Here is a 20589-nt window from a genome sequence, read left to right as displayed (position 1 = left end):
AGTCCTTGGAGTCTTATCCCTCAGTGTCTTGTCTCTGCCTGTCTTGTCTTTCTTGGCCTGATTCTCCTGAGCTCTGCCTTATATTCCGACTTCGCTCCTGGACTGCTGCCTGCTCTGACCCTTGGCCTGGACCCGAATATTGTCTGCTCGCAGCCTGCCCCGATGCGTGGTCTGGACCTGGATGTCATCTGCTCGCTATTTACCCTAACCCAAATCCTTCACCTGGACATCATCTGCTCGTTGACTGCCCTGACCACTGCCTGTACCTGGACTCTCTCTGACTGCTCCTTAAGGGACACTCGACTAAGCCCTTCTGGTCCTTGGAACTCAAAAGGTTCAACTCATGGAGAATGGGCTGGTACAGGTGAAGCTCCAGCTCCAGTCCTAGTAAGGGCATGTCCACCAGCTGTTGGTGTGGGCCAAGCAGGTTTGCCTACTAGGTTGTGTCAACCACACTACAGTCCAGAGGCCCACAACCATGACACTTAAAGCTTCTAGTTCTTTTATTCCTTGCAAACATTTGAGCACAGGCCGCACAGTTTGCAACACTGTCAGAATGTTTCAAGCAGCGAAGACATCTATCATGCTGGTCTGACAGTCATCTTATAAAAGCAACAGACACTTCCTAAACCCCAGTATACTGTATACCATGCCAAAAGAGGAATGAAGCTAAAATCAAACTGAATTTTGAGGATGACAAATTTGAACAAAAAAAAATTTGAGACTTGCAAAATGAAAAATTAAAAAATGCAAACAATGAAATACTAGAAACAACTACTTTGACAAGCAGCTGCAGGTAGAACAAAACATTGTCTTTTCACACTAGCAAAAAGACTAAGGAGACTCATGCTGCACTGGCTGTGTGGGAATATCCATGCATGCTCAGAAAGACCTTCTTGCTCCTTCTGAGCTCAGATAGCTTTTCCATCTTGGAACCATCAGGTGACATCACCCACTTCTTCGGCTGATCTATATCCTGCTTATTCACAAAGAAACATACATCCTCACTCTATTACTTCTCTAAAACACACACATACATATGAGTTAAATCTATTATCAAAGAAGCTTTCTGATGAGCTGTGAGCACTTCCTGGTAGTGGGTACAAATATTTTTATTTGTACAATTCAAACTTACCTTTAATTCATCACCATCTCTCATAGCTAAACATCCAAGAATGTAAATTCATGCAAATCACAGTAGCTGTCAAGCAAAATGATTATTTGTAGCATCTAAAGGAGCTGCTTCTAAATTAAAATATTTCATTATAGGGTGTTTTTGTACAAGGGTAAAATAGTGAAGCTATGGATAAAGCAAGTGGGTTTTTTTGGCTGAAACAACAAAAAAACTTATTTTGCACAAATGAACAAACAGACTAATTAGTCAATTATTATTTCTCAATGAGGTAATACTGAAAAGTGAGAGCAGAGAATTATCATTTGACAAATATTCAGAAATAATATGGTACTTCTAGAGTATATGCAAACAGATGAATCAAAAAGTATGTCTCTTGTGACTCGCTCAGAATGAACTGATAAACAGAATGTGTATTAAGATAAACTCTTACGAAAGAAGTCTATTTCAGTTCAACTCTTGCCTTATAGGTAATCTTGTGTTCCTTCAAAAGCAGTTCCAGTATTGGACAAGCTTCACTCATGCTTGTAATAGTGCCCACAAGGGGTGAAAAACATGAAAGGAAGCCTGAGAGTCCTGAGTATTTTAGTTGCATGATGGAGTTCACAACCATCTCAGTATTCTCACTTTTAGAGAGAGCTTGGGAAAATACCAGAAATCAGATGAAGGGATGTCTGCTTCATATTATTAGAGATTAAATGCTTTAATAGGAAATATATTTAAAAATAAACACTACAACTTAGGTGATTCAAAACATCAGATAGGAGGAAATGCTAGCTTGAGTGTATAGTGCTAGCATACAGCACTGTAAAGCTTGGGAAAGACGGATTTATTTTCAAATTAAAAATTATTTTCACCAAACTTCAAAGCTTGCCAGCCACAAGATAACTTTTCTTCCTTCCCTGGCAACAATCCAGTTTCTGCAGGGCCTGTCACAGTCTCGTACCACCTTGCCATTAGATCCAGCAAGAAATAAAAGTAGGCAGGTGTAACACATCCAGAAGAAAGCGCCAAAATTTGAAAGATTTATATAAAAATATTTTTCTCCTCTTTTACACACAAAGCGTTTTTACCTTATCTGAGACTTTTGAACTGAAGTGTTTCTTCAATACAATCAATTAGTGTATATACATAAACACACACACATACATATACACACACACATACAGATCAACTATAAATCTGAGAACAAAAAACTACCTTCATCTTGAATTCTGCTTCTTAGATGCTTCAGAAATTCTTGCGTTCCCCTCTAAAAAATATAAATATAATCTATATAAGAAAGGTGCTATATAAATATACTGTAGGTAAATAAGAATGTAAAAGTTAAAACAAATAAAGCAAAAACAAATCTATACTAATAATCTGAAAGTACTTACATTCATAATGTCTCTTCTAATGCCTCTCAAAGGATTGCCATCTAATGCCAAAGATTTCAAATTTGGAAGCTTTCCCAGTGAACTAGGTAGGCTGAAAGAATATTTCAGGAAAAATCTCTTAACATATTACCAGTAAAATGCAAAAATGATAATCCAGTTGGAGCACAGCACAATATTCCTGATAGGTTACTTATTCTTGGTAGTTTTATTTGCTTGACCAATGCAGAACTGTTTTTATGGTAGCGCAAGTGAGATTTATTTAGTTGGGATTGAAAATTTTGCCAATCACATCACTAAGATGTTGAGAACATGCTTGATTTGCTAAACATATAGATTAGAATGCTATCAATTCCAGGGGAAAACACAGATCTCTACATTTCTGATACAATGTACTTCAAAAACCATACAAAAAACAAAAATCTGCAGTTTTCCCGAAAGTGGTTACCAGATGCTTAAGCCTAGCCTGCTGATCTGGAATGATAGGCTATCATAAAATATTAATAAGCAAGGAGTGGTAGCATTGACTAGATACCATCCAGGTTACCATGGCCCAATTTATAAGCATAAACTACCACTAACACACTTGATTTCTTAGGAATCAAAGTCTTAATCAAAAAGAAAAATTACTACTTATCTGATAATTTCCTTTCCTTTGGTGTAGGTTAATCCCAATGAGTGGATTATGCATCTCTGCCAGCAGATGGAGAGGGAACAAAAGCTGACGTCACAACCTTATAGTCCACCCTGACATCAGCCCCCCAGAATTCCCTGGAAAAGCCAAACTATGGACAAATTGATTATACTTGAACATTATTATCCACAGGCAAACATTCATATTTCTCAACCATCAGGAACACTCATCTCAGTCAAAGAAAGGAACATATCTAGCAAACTAAGGGCTAGAAAAGTCCCTTGCCAATCGACAACGAAGAGCAGGAATCTACATACACATCCTAAGAAAGGCTAAACACAAATTCAAACACCAGTAGCCGAGGGCGGGTCTGGGATTGACCTACCCTTCAGTAAAGTAAAGAAAGAAAGAAAGAAAGGAGAGCAAAGATGACATGTTGCCACTCAGCAAATTTCAACAGGCGACATCGCCCATGATACTGCCTGAACCCACATGGAATGCGGTCTGCCTCGGAAAGGCAACTTCAGCAGCCACCTAGGCTGTCATAACTTCCTTAACAGAGCAGACAATTATTGCCCGTGTCACCAGAGCACCTTACTTACATCCACCATGAAGCATGAATAGGCAATCAGACTTCCAAAGAGCCTTAATTACCTCTTAAAACCGCCATAAAGGACACAACGTTGAAGGAATGCAAAAGGCAGTACTCATCTTCTTCTCTGGTCCTGTCCAAGGCAGACAGAGAAATGGACTGTTGCAAATGAAACTCCAAAACCACTTTGGGCAAAAAAAAAGAGGGCACCGTCCGAAGTTGAACCATACTCTGAGTCATTCAAAGAAGGCTCATGGCAGGAAAGAGACTGCAGCTCAAGAACCACACGTGCCGATTAGATTACTACCAGAAAATCTATCTTAAAAGGTAAGCAGCAGCAAGGAAAAAGTACTCAGTGGTAGAAAAACTGTACCCACCAAAAACATGAGGACCAAGTTATGATTCTATACAGGTACTAGAAGCTGCAACGGGAAGTGAAGATGTTTAACTTCCTGCAAGAAATGAGACATATCCGGATAGGGAGATAAAGGACCTTCAATGACTCTTCCCTTATAAGAAGCCAGGGCTGTGACTTGACCTTCAAGGTGCTAAGGACCAAACCCTTAAGCAAGCCGTCCTGTAAAAATTCCCAAATCAAAGAAATATGAGCAGTTAAGTAGCTTGCTCAGAACACCAGGCCTCCAGACCCTCCAAACTCTAACCTAGGCTAAAGTAGTAGAAAATTTCTAGGCCCAAAGAAAAGTGGAAATTACAGCAGGCGAAAAACCCTGCTTCAACAACCAAGCCCTTTCAATGACCAAACCATAAGACAGAATCAACCCAGATCCTTTTGTAGAATGAACCCCTGGATGTAAAGGTCCAGAGGCGGTAGCCCATGGGGACTGTCCACAAGAAGTCTCTGGAGATCAGCGTACCATGGCTTTCAAACTCAATCCATAACCAGTAAAAGGACAGTGTTGGTTTGACTCGTAACCCTTCTGGACCAGACTGCCTATCAGGGGCCAAGGGGAAACGCATCAGCAGGGTACCGTGTGGTTGCTCCTCAAAAAGAGCATCGATGCCCATGGCTTTTGGGTCCCACTTACGACTGAAGAAGTGTGGAACATTCGTGTAGTTGAACCTCGCCAACAATTCTAGATCCAATAGGGCCCAGTAGACCTCATCTGCCAGCTCCCATTCTCCTAGGTCCTGATGAGAAAATCAGCTCTGAAGATGTTCTTTCCAGATATGAGAAGGCAGATATGCTTTGGAAAAGCTGTACTAGCAGCTCAGCGAATCACCAGCACGTCAACCAAACCGCTCGTGCTTCCCATTTGTTGATGTTCCAGTGCTACTCTGCTGCATTCCAGCACTCTTGCAATACCAGCTCCTGACAGTGAGCCCTCCCAGTCCCGGAGGCGCGCATCTATCATGAGTACCAACCAATCCGGTTGTGTCAGGGTAATACCTTTCTTAAGATGACCTGCCCATAACCACCAGTCCAACTGAGTGTTACGCTTGGGCTCCGGTCAGGAGTCGTGAACCCCACCCAGCAGGGTGGCTCCAGGTGGAGAGAGACAGGAATGGCTAGAAACAGTGTCTGGTTCCAGGCTGGGTCAGGGCAGGCAGCAAGTAGCAGTGTCTCGGTTCAGGCTGGGACAGGGCAGGAGGCAAGTAGCAGTGTCTGGGTTCAGGCTGGGTCAGGGAAGGCGGCAAGTAGCAGTGTCTGGGTTCAGGCTGGGTCAGGGCAAGGCAGGTCAGAAGGCCCGTAGGCCACACACACACAGAAGGCCCGTAGGCCACACACAGTAAGCAAGGCAAGGCAGAGAAGGCCCGTAGGCCACACACCGTAAGCAGGGCAAGGCAGGTCAGAAGGCCCGTAGGCCACACACACACACACACACAGAAGGCCCGTAGGCCACACACCGAAAGCAGAGCAGGCAGGTCAGAAGGCCCGTAGGCCACACATACACACGGAAGGCCCGTAGGCCACACACCGTAGTCAGGGCAAGGCAGGTCAGAAGGCCCGAAGGCCAGGTAAGAAAAGCGAGGAAGAAGGCCCGAAGGCCACGCAAGGCAAGGAAAGGCCCGAAGGCCGCGCAGGGCAAGGCAAGGAAAGGCCCGAAGGCCGCGCAAGGCTAGAGCAGGGAGCCCAGGTGAGCTCGATGCCGAAGCACCGAGGGAACTGTCAGGCAGGGTTATAAGGCCCAACCCAGAACATAGAGTGGACAGGGGAGATGGCCTGGGCCTGTCAGGAGAGCCAGCACTAGAGGGACCCCTGGTGGTGAGGCGGTTGCACTGCAGCCAAAACTGTAACACTGAGATCTCACCTCTAGCCGGAGGAACAGCCTCATCATATAGTCCTTTGACTGCAGACTGCAACAGGAGATCAACGGGCACTGAAGAGGGCACATGTACCCTCTCTCCCAGGCAATCACTTCTAATGTGGCAGCCATCAACTCCCAGACCTGTAGATAAGATCCATGGTTGGACTAACAGGTTTCTGCATGGATCAAACTCGTAGCCTCAACGTGTGGAACCGATACTGCAGCAGGAATACTCTGCTCCACCTTATATTTGCTATGGTTAAGCGGTGTTTGGGTGGATTCTCGGGTACTGTGGCAGATGACCACACCCACAAGGAGGAGCCCCGTAAGGCGCCACAGTACTAGGCTAAACACAGGACGTACAGACACAGAATTAGTTCTTTATTTATACAGCTTGAAGTATACCAGAGGTGGCAGTAGTGAGGTAGTCTGGATGTAGCAGTCTCAGGACCCTCGGCAGAGGGAACCCTTCTCAATCTGTTGGTTAAGGGGAATTCCAGTGTAGGTTTCCCAGTAAGGCAGTACTGTGGATGAGATAGACAGAGTTAGATTACTCACTAGATGTTTGCTGTAGGTATGCGATTCCACCAGGTTGAAGAAAATGATACAGGCACCGAGGCAGGGAGAGCAGGCCCTCGAGGAGCGAGTACCTGATCCCTGTAAGGCGCCTGAAATAAAGCAGAGGGCCCCGAGGAGAGGGTACCCAGGTTAGCAGTTACCCCGAAGGGCAGAGAGAGAGAGCTTCCAGCAGCAACACGGAAGCGGCAGAGTACCTTAGACCAGCCGAGACCAAGTTCCTTGCTAACTCAATGAGCTAGCAACATAGTACAGGCTATATACCCGGATGGCGTGACGTCAGTAGAGGGGAATACACCCGAGGTTCGCGCCATTGCTGGAATAAAGACGTGGGTGGCATGCGCACCCTAGTAGGCCCTTGGGAGGAGCATGGCAGGAGGCAGCACCATAGCCATTCCGGGGACGCCGGAGAGGTCGGCTTGTAGACACGGCAGCAGCCATTTTCCCTAAGGATGCGGAAGGATCAGTGAACAAGGTGAGGCAAACGGGGCGAAGCAGTCTAGCACCGACGGATGCAACAATATTGAATTGAACCTCGAGATACTCCAGGATCTGAGACTGCTGCAAGTCACTCTAGGCCAGATTCACCCCCAAGCCTAGTTCCTGTAGCAAGGAACCACCCTGTGGGAAGCATCAAGATTATCTTCCGTGGTTTTTGTTTGACTCAATCAATTGTCCTAATGGGGGTGAACTAGAATGCCTTCCTTGTGGAGAGCCACCACTACCACAACCATGACCTAGGAAAAAAGGTCCAGAGTGCTGCGGCTAGCCTGAAAAGCAAGGCCTGAAACTGGTAAGGATGATCGAGAAAACCAAAATGGACCACTGACATTCCCAATGGTTGGGCCAAAATGACCCTTATTTCTTGGGCATGACCAAATAAAAGGAATAAAAGGCTGTACACGTCTCTGTGATTTGGGAAAGGGAATCACCGCTTTCAGATTCTACTTCCATATTAATGTCGCTTCCACTTTTCCCCTCTGTTGCAGGGAGTTAGAGAGACCATGAAGGCATCCGTGGGAATGCGAACAAATTCTAGAGCATATCTGTACCAAAAACCTTCGAGAGCACATTGATCTGAACTAATCTGGACCCACCTGTGGTAAAAACAGGGTAGACGCCACCATCTCCTGAACCAACAGGTTAGCCTGCCAAATTTCATTGGCAGACCGAGGGTCCACATCCTTTCGAGATCCTCAGGGGCAAAAGGAATGAGATCTGTGGAAGGGATGGAACCTCTGGGAAGAACTTCCCCTATAAGGCTGAGAATGTCTCAAATGCTTATTTGCATATAGTTTCAAACCTCCAATCCTGATCATCTTTCAGTGCTGCACCGCCCTCTACTGGGATGGTGGTATGGTTCATGATAGAACATACCAAGGCATCCACCCTAGGGAAATGCAACCACTCTTTGGTCTGCAGATCCAAGGGGAATAAATCCAAGATGCATCCTCCCTTAAAAGATGCCTCTGGTGCACTCCATTCCAGAAGTCAACTCCTGGAGTGCAACCCAGAGGGGAAAAACAAGAAGCCTTGTGTATGGTGACCAAAATAGGAACTTTATTCTGCCCTCCCATGGAGTCAGTCCCAGCCACTCTGAGGGTCTTCAATGCCTGAGAGACCAAAATTGGCAACTCATCTCTAAGAAAGAAAGAGTACAGTTTGATTTGGCTCCAAAGGTGGGGAAACGTTCCCCATCACCATCATCGGTATCATTTTGATTCACCTGCATTCGAGTTTAGTGAGGCCGCATTGTGCCACAGTGCTTGGCCGCAGAGCCAGGCAGAGGAGCAGTTGGAACGCACAGACCAACCTTAGTAGGTACTGGTGATTCAGAAGACCAAACCTGTAGGAACGTTTACCAATCCTGGAAGAATTCTACCCAGGAAGAGAGAAAGGGTCCATTCTAGGCCCCACAGGCTCGAACTTGACGTCCTGAGAGTTAGCGGCTCGTGACAACTCAGACCATGGATCAACCAAAGTAAGGGGATACCCTTGTCATGTCACCCTTGGTCCCAGTCCCTACAGACCATGGTGATGGACCATCGCTGGCCAAATAAGAAGGGGGTAAATCACCCGAAGCATCCAGGCAGCGCTAACAGGTTTAAAGAAGGCTGCGGCTGACTGACCATGCAGTGGCATGCAGCACAAGTGCTTAGGCTTCCTCGCCATGGGCACCATAGTTGTAAGCATGCAGAATGGAATATGCACACATAAAACCCGTGCCCAAAATGGACACCCAAAAAGAATGCGCAGACATATATGCACCTAGACCATGCACTCAGTAAACAAAGGCACCTAAGCAGGACGCACAAATGCATGCACCAAGCAACCCAGAGCACAAAAATGCCCACAAAGACCTTGCAAGCTATCATGTGCTCAAAAAGGAAGAAGCCTGTGAGCAGGGCCTAGCCAAATGGCTGCTCAACCTGCCATGTCTGCACTACCTCCTCACCTCACAGAACTCCCCAGCAATGTGAGCGGGCTAGCCTTTGATTTTTCTCTTTATTTATTTATTTATTTATTTTTAAAGAAAACATTCACCTGAGCCCAGCCCTCCATGGCTGAGAGCAGGATCGGGACCTGGCTACAGGGGGAGAGAATTAAACCCTCACCACCGAGCTTCTCTTGGCCTGCAACTGCTAATTGCACTTTAGGTCCAGGCCCTTTAAGGCTACTGGACTGAAGCACTCTACTGAGGAAGGGACCTCACGGAATCCCTCAGGAAGGGAGCAGTGCTATAGCTATTTCATCCCAAAAAAGTCACCGAAGTTGGGTGCACAACTGGGTGTACAGGAGTATGCTGATTCCTGCAGCAAAAAAAGGTACAAAATCACCTCACCGCTTATCGTGCAACAAAGGAAAAAACTGGAAGCAGGGCCTAACCAAATGGCTGCTCAGCCTGCCTGCACTACCTCCTCACCTCACCAAATTCCCCAGAGATGTGAGCGGGACAGGCAAATGCCAAGGGATATATATATATTTATTTATTTATTTATTTATTTATTTTTTAAATAAAGCAAGAAAAACTTTTACTTGAGCTCAGCCTTCCCTGGCTGAGAGTTGAAACAGGTCCCGGCTTTGGCGGGAGAGTGCTAAAGACTTCACCACTGAGCCTCACTCAGAAACAGGACCAAACTATGGGGGGTAGAGGGCTAAAGCCTTCACTGAAGGGTCTCTCACAGAAACGGGACCCAGCTGTGGGAGGGGGGGGGAGGAAAGAGGGCTAAAGCCTTCACTGCAAGCCTCTCTCACCTTGCAAACTCTATTTGAATTTCTGGTCCACGACAGTCAAGACTACAGGACTGAGGGCACTCTACTGAGGGAGGGACCACACAGTATCACCTCAGGAGGCAAGCTGTACTATATAAACATCTTATAAGGTTTATTGTTATTTATATACCGTTGTCTCAGCATAGCCTTCACAGCGGTTTACAATTCAAATAATTATACAATAAAAATACAAATAATAATAAGGATAAAACAATAAATATACAATCAAATTACAAGCGATTATAAAATAAAACAGAGTTAAAAGAAAAAGTAACTAAAACCTATTAGCTATTAAAATATATAAAATATATATAAATATTAAACCAATAAGATACTAAAAACATAACCTTACGTTTCCAGTATTAAAGGTTTAAAATGAAGCCTCCTATAGGTGTTAAGTTTATACGCATGCCTGTTTCTCATTTTCAGTATAGGCCGAATTAAACAGCCATGTTTTTAGTTCTGCTTTAAATTTGCTTTTTTCCTGTTGCATCCTTAGTTGAGCTGTAAATGTATTCCACAATTTCGCTCCTGCTATCGACAATGCTCTCTCTCTGACCTGACTGAGATGTGCAGATTTAATAGTTGGAATTGATAACAGTCCTTTATTGGCCGATCTCAAATCTCTCTGTAGTACATGCAGTCGCAGTTCTGCATTCAACCATTCTGTCCTTTCTCCGTAAATTATATTGTGTATTATACACACCGCTTTGTAAAGTATTCTGCAGCTGATCAGGAGCCAGAGTAATGCAATTAAAGTTGGGGTAATATCGTCAAATTTCTTCTTTCCCATCAAAATTCGTGCAGCTGTATTCTAAAATACTTGTAAAGGTCTGATGGTTGATTGAGGTAGTCCTAGTAGCAACGCATTACAATAATCCAAATTAGCGAATAATAAAGCTTGAAGAACAGATCTAAAATCCGAGGGATCTAATAATGGTTTCAATCTTGTTAATGATCAGTATATGATCTTGTTAATGATCAGTATCTGATGTGGGAAGAGATGGGGAGCCAGTGGAGGTCCTGGAGAATAGGGGTGATGTGGTCGGTTTTGCGGGTATTTGTTAAAATTCTGGCCATAGCATTCTGCAACATTTGTAAGGATTTAATAGGAGAGAAGGGGAGGCCTAGAAGTAGAGAGTTGCAATAATCCAGTTTTGAAAGTATTGTCTCTTGCAGGACTGTAAGGAAGTCTTGGGTATGGAGCAAAGGTTTAAGTTTTTTTGAGGATGTGGAGCTTGAAGAAACCTCCCTTTATAATTGTATTAATGTGATTTTTGAAATTTAATTGGTGGTCTAGTGAGACACCCAGATCTCGGACAGAGTAAGGGAGAGCATTTGAAGGGAGGATAAGGTCGCAGGTGGAGGGAAATGATGAGGAGTTCAGAAATGATGAGGAGTTCAGTTTTAGAGGAGTTTAAGGCAAGGTGGATGTTGGAGAGGAGGGTGTTAATGGAGGCGAGGCAAGTTTCCCAGAACTGGAGGGATTTGTTGAGGGATTCTTGAATGGGAATGAGGATTTGCACGTCGTCAGCATATAAGAAAAACTTAAGACAGAGGTCAGAGAGGAGATAAAAGAGCGGCAACAGGTAAATATTAAAGAGCATGGAGGATAGGGAAGAGCCTTGAGGGATGCCTTGGGTAAGGGGGATGTGTGAAGATTCAGAGTTTGCAATTCTTACAATGTAGTCTCTATTATTGAGGTAGGAGGTGAACCAGTGAAGGGCTGTGCCTGCGATACCAATCTCAGTTAGGCGAGTAAGAAGGATTTTGTGACTGATGGTGTCAAAGGCAGATGAAAAATCAAGGAGGTCCGTGGTCCATGCCCTTGAGGAGAGTGTCAGTGAATGAGAGTAAGAGGCTTTCCGAATAGGGACCTATGAGGAGTCAGGGTGGGAAGGCATACAGCAGAATCCCCGTGGGCCAAGGTCACACGAGAGCGTCTATGCCCACCGAGCCCTGTTCTCGGCGACGGCTGAAAAAACGAACTCTTTTTGCGTTCGCCTGCATTGCCATCAGATCCAGCTGATGAGTTCCCCATCTGGCGCAAATGAGATTCCTCACCTCGAGAGATAGTTCCCATTCCCTGGGGTCTAGTTGCTGACGGCTGAGATAATCGGCTTGCACATTCTCTACTCCTGCGACATGGGATGCGGCAATGCCCTTGAGATGGCCCTCCGCCCAGGTGAACAGAAGACGTGCCACCAGTGCTACGGCAGGACTTGAGTCCCGCCTTGCCGGTTGATGTACGCCACCGCTGTCGCTTTGTCCGAGAACACTCGCACCATTCTGCCCTGGATCCAGGGAAGAAATGCCTGCAGGGCCAGACATACAGCCCTGGTCTCGAGCCGGTTTATGGACCAGGATCTTTCCATCGCCGACCAGAGCCCTTGGGCGGACCTGTCTGCACACACCGCCCCTCAACCTGAGAGGCTGGCATTGGTGGAGATTATCAGCCAATTTGGAGTGTCCAAATCCACCCCCTGTTCCAGATTGTTCAGTGACAGCCACCATGATAGACTGGCTCTGGATTCCGGAAGTAGAGGCATTGGTAGATGTACCCAAGCCACCCTACACTGGGCGGGGACCTGAAAGACCCGCACGAAGCACACTCTCCCCGAAGGATGGTTCATAAGAAGCGTTAACGTCCAATCGGTAATGTTTCGTAAAAGTGTGAATAGATGACCACACCGCCGCCCTACAGATCTCCTGAGGTGACAGTAATTGAAACTCTGCCCAGGAGGGCAGGCTATCTCGAGAGGCTGGGGTCCGGTATTGGTTGGGAAGGGCCATGAGTTGGTCCCCTAGGGCCTCTTCACACTGTATACACAGGGCCGTGGCCTCCTCATGCTGTGCAGATCTAATGTGGCATGCTGGGCAAAGGCCCTGAGCTTTGAGTTTATTTTCCGGTGGTGCGCGTAAAATACAGTTAGACACACACCGGAACGCACAAGTTGTGCGCGTAGGTTTGGTGTGCGCGTGCAGGGAGATGTGCGCACTGTTGTGCGCACAGATCGAACTTATGCATCCGGCACAGTAGGCGCGTGGCTATGCGTGTTGCTTGTGCGCCCGGTACTTGTGCGTGCGACGTTGGGCGCACAAGGTATTTATGCGCACGGCTCGCCTCCGTGCGCATGGATCGAAACGGCGGACAGGGCAACGAACAGAGCAAAATGGTGACGGCGACCACGTGGACAATATGGCGACCATCTCGGAGGGTCCACGTGAGAGGTCCCTCAGATCTGACCGGGGTCTAGCCCTGCTAGGGCAGATCAACCCGGAGGCACTGGTCCTGGCTGGCGACCTATGCGTCTCCTTGAGCTTCAGAGACCGGAAACTTTTAAATAGATTTCTACCTTACCTTGTCTCGGCGCTTCCCGGTTTCGTTCTGGGCAGTCTCCGGCTGCGGGGGGAGAGGGAAAATACCTTCACTGCCACACTCGAGGTTGCACCCGCTGCCTCTCAGCCTCACCCGATGTTGGGGCTAGGTCCCCGCCGAGGGTTGGCCACCGGGCCGAGGCTTACCTCCGAGGGATCGCGGAAATCACCTCGGGAAATCTCAACTGGGGGAGGGACCCAATGAGTATCACCGCAGGAGAGCGGGGCTCGTCTGTAGAGGTAAGATTTCTTCTTAATTTGGTTTTCTTTGGTAAAAATTACTCTAACACTGTGCTAGCGTGCATAGAGTCCCTAACTGCTATGGAGACGGAAAATACTGGAGAGCTGCATTTCCTGCAGGAGTATATGTACTAGGGCTGACGTCAGATTGAAATCTGATACATCTTCATCTGCTATCAGGAATACACTATACCCATTGGTCCTGAGTCCACTGCTACACGCTAGAAAATGGAAAATAAACAGGCTATCATAATACCTCTGGGATCGACACATGGCACAACCACACTTTGAATACCATGTGCAGTTTTGATTGCCCCATCTCAAAAGAGATATAGTGGAACTACAGAGAAGGGCAACCTAATTGATAAAGGGGATGGAATGGCTCCTCTATGAGGGGAAGCTCATGATCATGCTTACCCCCTGGTTATGACCAAGAAAATTTGGATCTATTCTTTGGGATTCTGATAGGTACTTGTGAACTGGACTAGCCATTGTCAAAAACAGGATGCTGTGCTCAATAGACCTTTGGTCCAATTCTTTATAGCATTTCTTATGTCTCTTAAAATAAGGATAAGAAAGAAAGAGCAAGCATTTATTTAAAAATATTTAAATTCCAACTATAAAGACAAGTCGTGCTAAGCAGATTACAATTAAGCATGTGTAAGGCAAAGGATTCCCAGTAAAACATGTCCATATCTAAAAACAGATTACAATTTGATTCATTATTTTCTACTTACGGTAACTTAACCATAGCGTATTGGTTTTAATGTTCCCTGCACTAATAATGCTCCTTGTGATCTTGGTCCCCACTTTATACTAAGCAATTTTCCCATAGATTACAATGAGAGAAACCTTTAGTACATCTAGCCATTTATCTTCCAAGGCCTCAAGTACCCACTTACCCCTAGATTCATCAAAATGCGGAAATATCGCAGGCCTAATGCCTGTGATAAGGAAAAGGGGCGTGTTTAGGGTAATTTTAGAGTTACTGTGCCACGTGGTAACATAGCGCGTGTGTGCGTGTGTGTGTGTGTGTGAAACTTTTAATTCAGATTTTCTTACCTGCTGATATCATTGTTTGTAAGGTCAAGGCGCTCCAAGCCCTGAAGCAGGACTACCTCTTCTGGCAAGGATTTTAGTTTGTTATCTCTAAGTTCTAGTACAACAATAGAGTTCAGGTGCTTAAGATGCTCTGACCCTATCATTTCTATCTGGTTATTACCAACATGCAACTCCTGTAAAAACAAAAGCAGTGGTTACTAAATGTTCACATGTTTCTGGCAAAATATAATTTACTAATTTCTATTAAGTGAACCCATAAAAAAACCTTCATGTTAAAAACTGATGTAAATATAGCCTTAGTTATAAATTAAGAGAGTTTCCAAGCAGCGACAGGTCAAGATAATAAAACATATTTAATTCTAAATTGCCTAATGGCAAACAAAATTCCACAGATCCCTTCTGATTGAAGAGAATAAAAACATGAAATTTGTCTGATTGCCACTTCCTTTCATATTAGCCCTCTCATCACTTTGCACTCTAGGTAGCAGTGATTAGTTCAGGAAACTGAACTAATACAATCAACTTTTGTGAGAGCTTATACACTTTCTGCCAGAGCCTTCCTGCCTGTTTCAGTTTTGATGGCTTACACAGCAATAAGATCTAACTACAAAAATTAATGGGATAAGTGATTCTCGTTCATGAAATCCTCCCCCCCCAACCCCTGCTTTGATTGGCTAGATGTTCTTTTTGGCACTTTTTTTTTTTTTTTGACTGCCCTTTGAGTTAAAAAGATCCTGCTCACTCCTTTTGGGTTTTATACTTCAGGCTTGTGATATCTGCAAGTTTTTGCTAAGTTTTCATGGTCGGGCATATAGCTCTGTTGATTTTTGGATGGGTTATCATGGTCTGTGTTGTCTTGTCAGATCTGTCTTTGATTTCAATATATTCTTTTACACTTGTACCTTTGTCTGGTCTAATTATTATGGAATTATGAGGCTGTCCTAGCTATTTTAATACACACTGACTGAATTGTTTGGGCTGATCTTTAAGTGCACATAAATATATTCTTTGATTTGATTTTTGAACAATGTGTAGTTTATCCACTCTTATTTTTGCTATTTATATTTAATCCTAAATCCAATCTTTGAAACAAACATTCAAAACTAAATTTCACTTAAACTTGGAGGGAGTCATGTGCTTGTATCTGCACCAATAAGCACATTTTCATCAAGTTAGCTACAACCTGTTGAAAAATTCAAGAAGAGGATATATGAGCCCTATCGCCTCACTCCAACATCAGTATTTTGTCTCCTCAGTACTCTGTCCCTTCCTGTTCTACCTCTCCAACTCTGGCCATCCTCTTCCCCCCAGGGCATAGGATACACCTGAAGGAGTCGAGAAAATGAAAAGTGATTTAAGAAAGCTTGAAGACTGGTTGAGAATTTGGCAGCTGAAATTCAATGCCAAGAAGTGCAGAGTCATGCATCTAAAATATGATAATCCAAAACAGCTGTATATGATGGGGGACGGGGCCGAATGACTGATGTGCAGGGACCAAGAGAGGGATCTTGGGCAATAGTTTCTGGCAATCTGAAGATGACGCAGCAACGTGACAAGGTGTTAGCTAAAGCCAGAAGAATGCTGGGCTGCATAGAGAGGAAAAACCAGCAAGAAAAAAGGAGGCGATTCTGTCCTTGTACAGGTCCCTTGGTGAGGCCTCACCTGAAATACTATGTTCAGTTCTGGAGTCCTCATCTCAAAAAAGATAGACAAGATGGAGGCAGTCCAGAGAAGAGCAACCAAAATGGTGTAGGGTGAGTATCAGAAGATGAGAGGGAGTCTATAGAAAACTCCCTCAGACAACCTTAAAGGACTGGGCACAGCTATCTTGCCCGGTTCTCCTTAAAATTCAGACACACAGGGAATCCTGGGTGAAGGGAGGAGCCCTGCTCCAGAATTTAAGAATTCAGGGCCTAGAAAGGTTAGAGAGGGCCCGGGGAGCAGGCATAGATCGAGGAGTATGCTAAGACCTTTTATGTGTGACAGCCAGTAGTTGTAAGATAGGCAGCTCACCTTGAAGTTTAGGTGAGCTGCCTAATTTGTTTGTTTTGCTTTTCACTGTCCTATGCTTTCATTGTAAATGAACTGCACTTAAGGAACAGCCAGAGCCTGCCTGCCTCTTTCCTCTAACTGTTTCCAAAGATGATACTGCTCAAGTTACCAAATAAGACTTATGAGGAGGTGGAAGAGAGGAGGTAAAGAGGAGATATGATACAGGCTTTCAGATACTTGAAAGGTTTTAATGATGCACAAACTGCAAACATTTTCCACTGGAAAGAAATCAGTAGAACTAGGGATCATGAAATGAAACTCAGGAAATATCTCTTCATGGAGAGGGTGGTGGATGCCTGGAATGCCCTTCCAGAGGAAGTGGTAAAGACGAAAACAATCAAGGAATTCAAAGGGGCACGGGAAAAACACTGTGGATAGCTAAAGGCTAGAGAATGGAAATGAAGAAGAGGATGTAAGAACCCTAACCCTCTTCTCCTCTCCATCCTTCCAATCCGCTTAAAAATTACTCCCTCCTCTTTTTCCACCCCTCTTTATCTTCTCCCCATTCTTACTTTGAACCTTCTCTTCCTTTTTACTCTCCCAGCCCTTACTCTAATAATTTGATCTCTCACCCCTCCACAATACTAATATGACTTTTACTTACACTTTAACTAATATCTCTCATACTTCAGAAAACTCAATTATAAGATACTTTCTTTAATTATGTTTATTCTATATTACTCTGCTTTAGCCGAGATGTTATTTATGATACTAATGTTTATATGTTACAAAAATGTTTTCATGTATGAAGTTGTTCAATTGTAAACCGGAGTGAAGGCTTCCTACTATACTTCGGTATAAAAAAAGAATCTAAATAAATAAATAAATAAATGTATAGGGGTAACTTGCTGGTGTAGCAGTTAAGCCATAATGTTCTTGATGCAACTGAAATATTGCTCTCTGCTTCAATGGCAGAGGGGAAAGGGGAATTGGATTTAGGCATCAACCAATAAGGGCCCAGACTTTTATGATCTGGGGAACTGATAAGCATGGGGGTAACCTGTATAGAGCAGCAGTTACTACCCTAACAGACGGCATAGGATTACTACTCTTAACCAATAAGCCTTGATGCTTTTGACGCAACATCGCTCTCCATTTTGACGGCAGGGTGGGGGGGGAGAGGAATTGGATTCAGACAACAACCAATGCGGGCCCTGACTGTTATGGTCTGGGGTACTGATACACAGACATAGGGGAAAAAGCACAGGATTGATTCTATGGCCAAGTATAAGTCCATAACCAAAGCACATCAAGCAGCATTGTCTGAATTTTGAAAAAGGCTCATAACCCAGTAGAAATGTTGATACCAGTAAATGTTTTATGGGTTATCCTAAGGCTTGGGGGTAACTGCCGGAGTGGCAGTTGCTACCTTTAAGAGAAATATGGGGGTACCCTGCACAGCACGGCAGATACTACCACAAGAAGCTTGCTGGGCAGACTGAATGGACAATTTTGTCTTTTATTATGTTACTATGTTTATGTTCCCCTACCAGCAGATGGAAACAGAGGACAGGTTTGCCAACATTACTCTATATAGAGTCTCATGCTGACATTAGCCACCCAGTATTTCTGTAATAACCTAGATGTACACATGTCCCCATTTCTCCCCTCCATTAGGGAGCTTCTACAGGAAAATCCAACACTGGATGAACTAGTTAATACTTAACTTTCCTTGGCTTGAGTGCTTCTGAGAGCTCCCACTCTACTGGATCCAGCATGCACCTGCTCAAAAGTTCACCTACATTCTACATCCACTATGTGAAATCATCTTTAAGTGCTTCTCTGCCCAGCTTAGGAAAAAGACCCTTCTCCAGCTACCTGATGACTCCTAGACCCTCCTCAGTGATTCACATACTCTACCGCCCTAGTCAATAGGATTCTGACACCTAGTCCCCAAATAAATCATTTGAACTCCAAAAGAGCCTTCTGTTACATTTGATGGTTCACAGGAGAGTCCTGCGAGCCACCACACTCATCCCAGTGCCTCATTGTGGCCTGGGCACTGCCCGCCAATGAGAGTGGCTTGGAACGCCATCATGCCATACTACCTCCTCCTCTTCCTAGATGTGCGCACCCATCCAACTTGCTAGCATTTAAAGGACCCACGGTGGGAAATGCCTGTGGCCCCCTGAGATGATGTCAGCAAGTTTGCCCTAATTAAGGGTTTCCTGGACTTCCCTATCTTGTCTCAGCATCAGGTCCTGCTACTTCTAGTACTGGAGAAATTACTTACCTGATAATTTTGTTTTCCTTAGCGTAGACAGATGGACTCAGGACCAGTGGGTATAGATACAAACCAAGGACTTCAAATATTCAGCCATTAATCATGCCATTTTTACATAGCATTTAATTTATTTGTATACCGTTTAACCGTTTATTCTTTCCTATCTCTTCCTTCTTATCCAAGTTCTGCTACCCTTGTTATTTGTAACTGCTCCTTCGATCACCACAGTTCTAGTTGTTGTATTTAATGCACTCCCGTTCCATGTAAACCAGCAAGATATGTGCTCATGATTGCCGGTATATAAAAACCTTAAATAAATAAATAAAAATAAATAAAAATAGTGTACTCCTGATAGCAGTTGGAGACGGATCAGATTTCAATCTGACGTCAGTCCTAGTACATATACCCCTGTAGGAAATGCAGCTCTTCAGTATTCTCCTCGAAAAGCAATTGTGGATATATGCATGACTGAATAACTTTGATAACTTGATTAACTTTTTAACTTGATTAACTTGAACTGGTTGAATTGCCAGTACCCTCAACCGAGAAACGTCGACACCCGGCAGGCAGAGTGGGTGTCCTAATTGGAGGAAAGCATGGCTTACCCGTGAATAACTCGCTCTCGAGGATGTCGCCCGAGAATTCCATGAATGACAGCAGCCGTGGGTGGGATGCTGAGTCCATCTGTCTACACTAAGGAAAACGAAATTATCAGGTAAGTAATTTCTCCATTTCCTAACATGTAGCAGATGGACACAGGACCAATGGTATGAATAAAAGCTACTTCCGAACCGGGTGGGAGGCTGCCTGTGGCCCACTTAGTACTGCCCTTGCAAATGCTGTGTCTTCTCGAGCCTGCACATCCAGGCGGTAGAATCTGGAGAAAGTGTGGATGGAGGACCATGTCGCCGCCCGACAGATCTCGGCGAATGACAGCATCTTGGTTTCCGCCCAGGACACTGCCTGGGATCTAGTGAAATGGGCCTTGACTTGCAAAGGCGGCGGCTTGCCTACTTCTACGTAGGCCGCCTTGATAACATCTTTGATCCAGCAGGCTATGGTTGCTCACGAGGCTGCTTCTCCTTGCTTCTTCCCGCTGTTAAGGACGAATAGATGGTCCGTCTTTCGTACGGATTCTGACCTTTCCAGGTATCGTACTAGGAGTCTGACAACGTTGACGTGGCGCAGATGGTGAGATTCTTCCGAATTCTTATGCTCATCCGGCGATGGAAGCGAGATGGTTTGGTTGAGATAGAAGTGAGAAACCACTTTGGGGAGGAAGAACGGGACCGTGCATAACTGGATGCTTCCCGGAGTGAGTCTGAGGAACAGCTCCCGGCAGGACAGTGCTTGTAGCTCAAAGATACGACGAGCCGAACAGACTGCCACCAGGAAGGCTGTTTTCAATGTTAATAGTCGGAGACAGGTCACAAAGAGGTCTGAAGGAGGCTCCTGCTAAGAAATCTAGGACCAGGTTGAGGTTCCATAGAGGCACCAGCCACTTTAGGGGTAGTCTGATCTGCTTGACTCCTTTCAGGAAGCGGGAGACATCTGGGTGAGAGGCTAGGCTGCCGTCCTCACTCTTGGTTCTGTAGAATGACAATGCAGCCACCTATACCTTGATAGAGTTGAGAAACAATCCCTTCTGTAGGCCGTTCTACAGGAATTCCAAAATCGCAGGAATTTTAATGTGGGATGTCGTCACGGTCCTCACACCAGGCTTCAAATACTCTCCAAATCCTTATGTATGTTAGGGGTGTGGAGAACTTGCATGCTCGGAGCA

General features: G+C 45.0%; 1 protein-coding gene across 4 annotated transcripts in view; it reads right to left on the bottom strand.

The window, feature by feature from the left end:
• The window catches only part of LRRC40 (leucine rich repeat containing 40), a 123462-nt gene that overhangs the window by 61418 nt on the left and 41455 nt on the right, over positions 1 to 20589 (bottom strand). For all 4 annotated transcript variants that reach the window (XM_029618371.1, XM_029618372.1, XM_029618369.1 and 1 more), the window contains exons 7-9: positions 14531 to 14703; positions 2512 to 2602; positions 2333 to 2384 (exon numbers count right to left, since the gene is read on the bottom strand). In XM_029618371.1, coding sequence (XP_029474231.1) covers positions 2333 to 2384; positions 2512 to 2602; positions 14531 to 14703 — 316 coding nt within the window. The remainder of the gene's footprint in view (positions 1 to 2332; positions 2385 to 2511; positions 2603 to 14530; positions 14704 to 20589) is intronic.

Source organism: Rhinatrema bivittatum, chromosome 10 (assembly GCF_901001135.1).
Source record: "Rhinatrema bivittatum chromosome 10, aRhiBiv1.1, whole genome shotgun sequence".
Lineage (NCBI taxonomy): Eukaryota > Metazoa > Chordata > Amphibia > Gymnophiona > Rhinatrematidae > Rhinatrema > Rhinatrema bivittatum.
The sequence above is the reverse complement of the archived record's forward strand: the minus strand, read 5'-3'. Positions and strand labels throughout refer to the sequence as shown.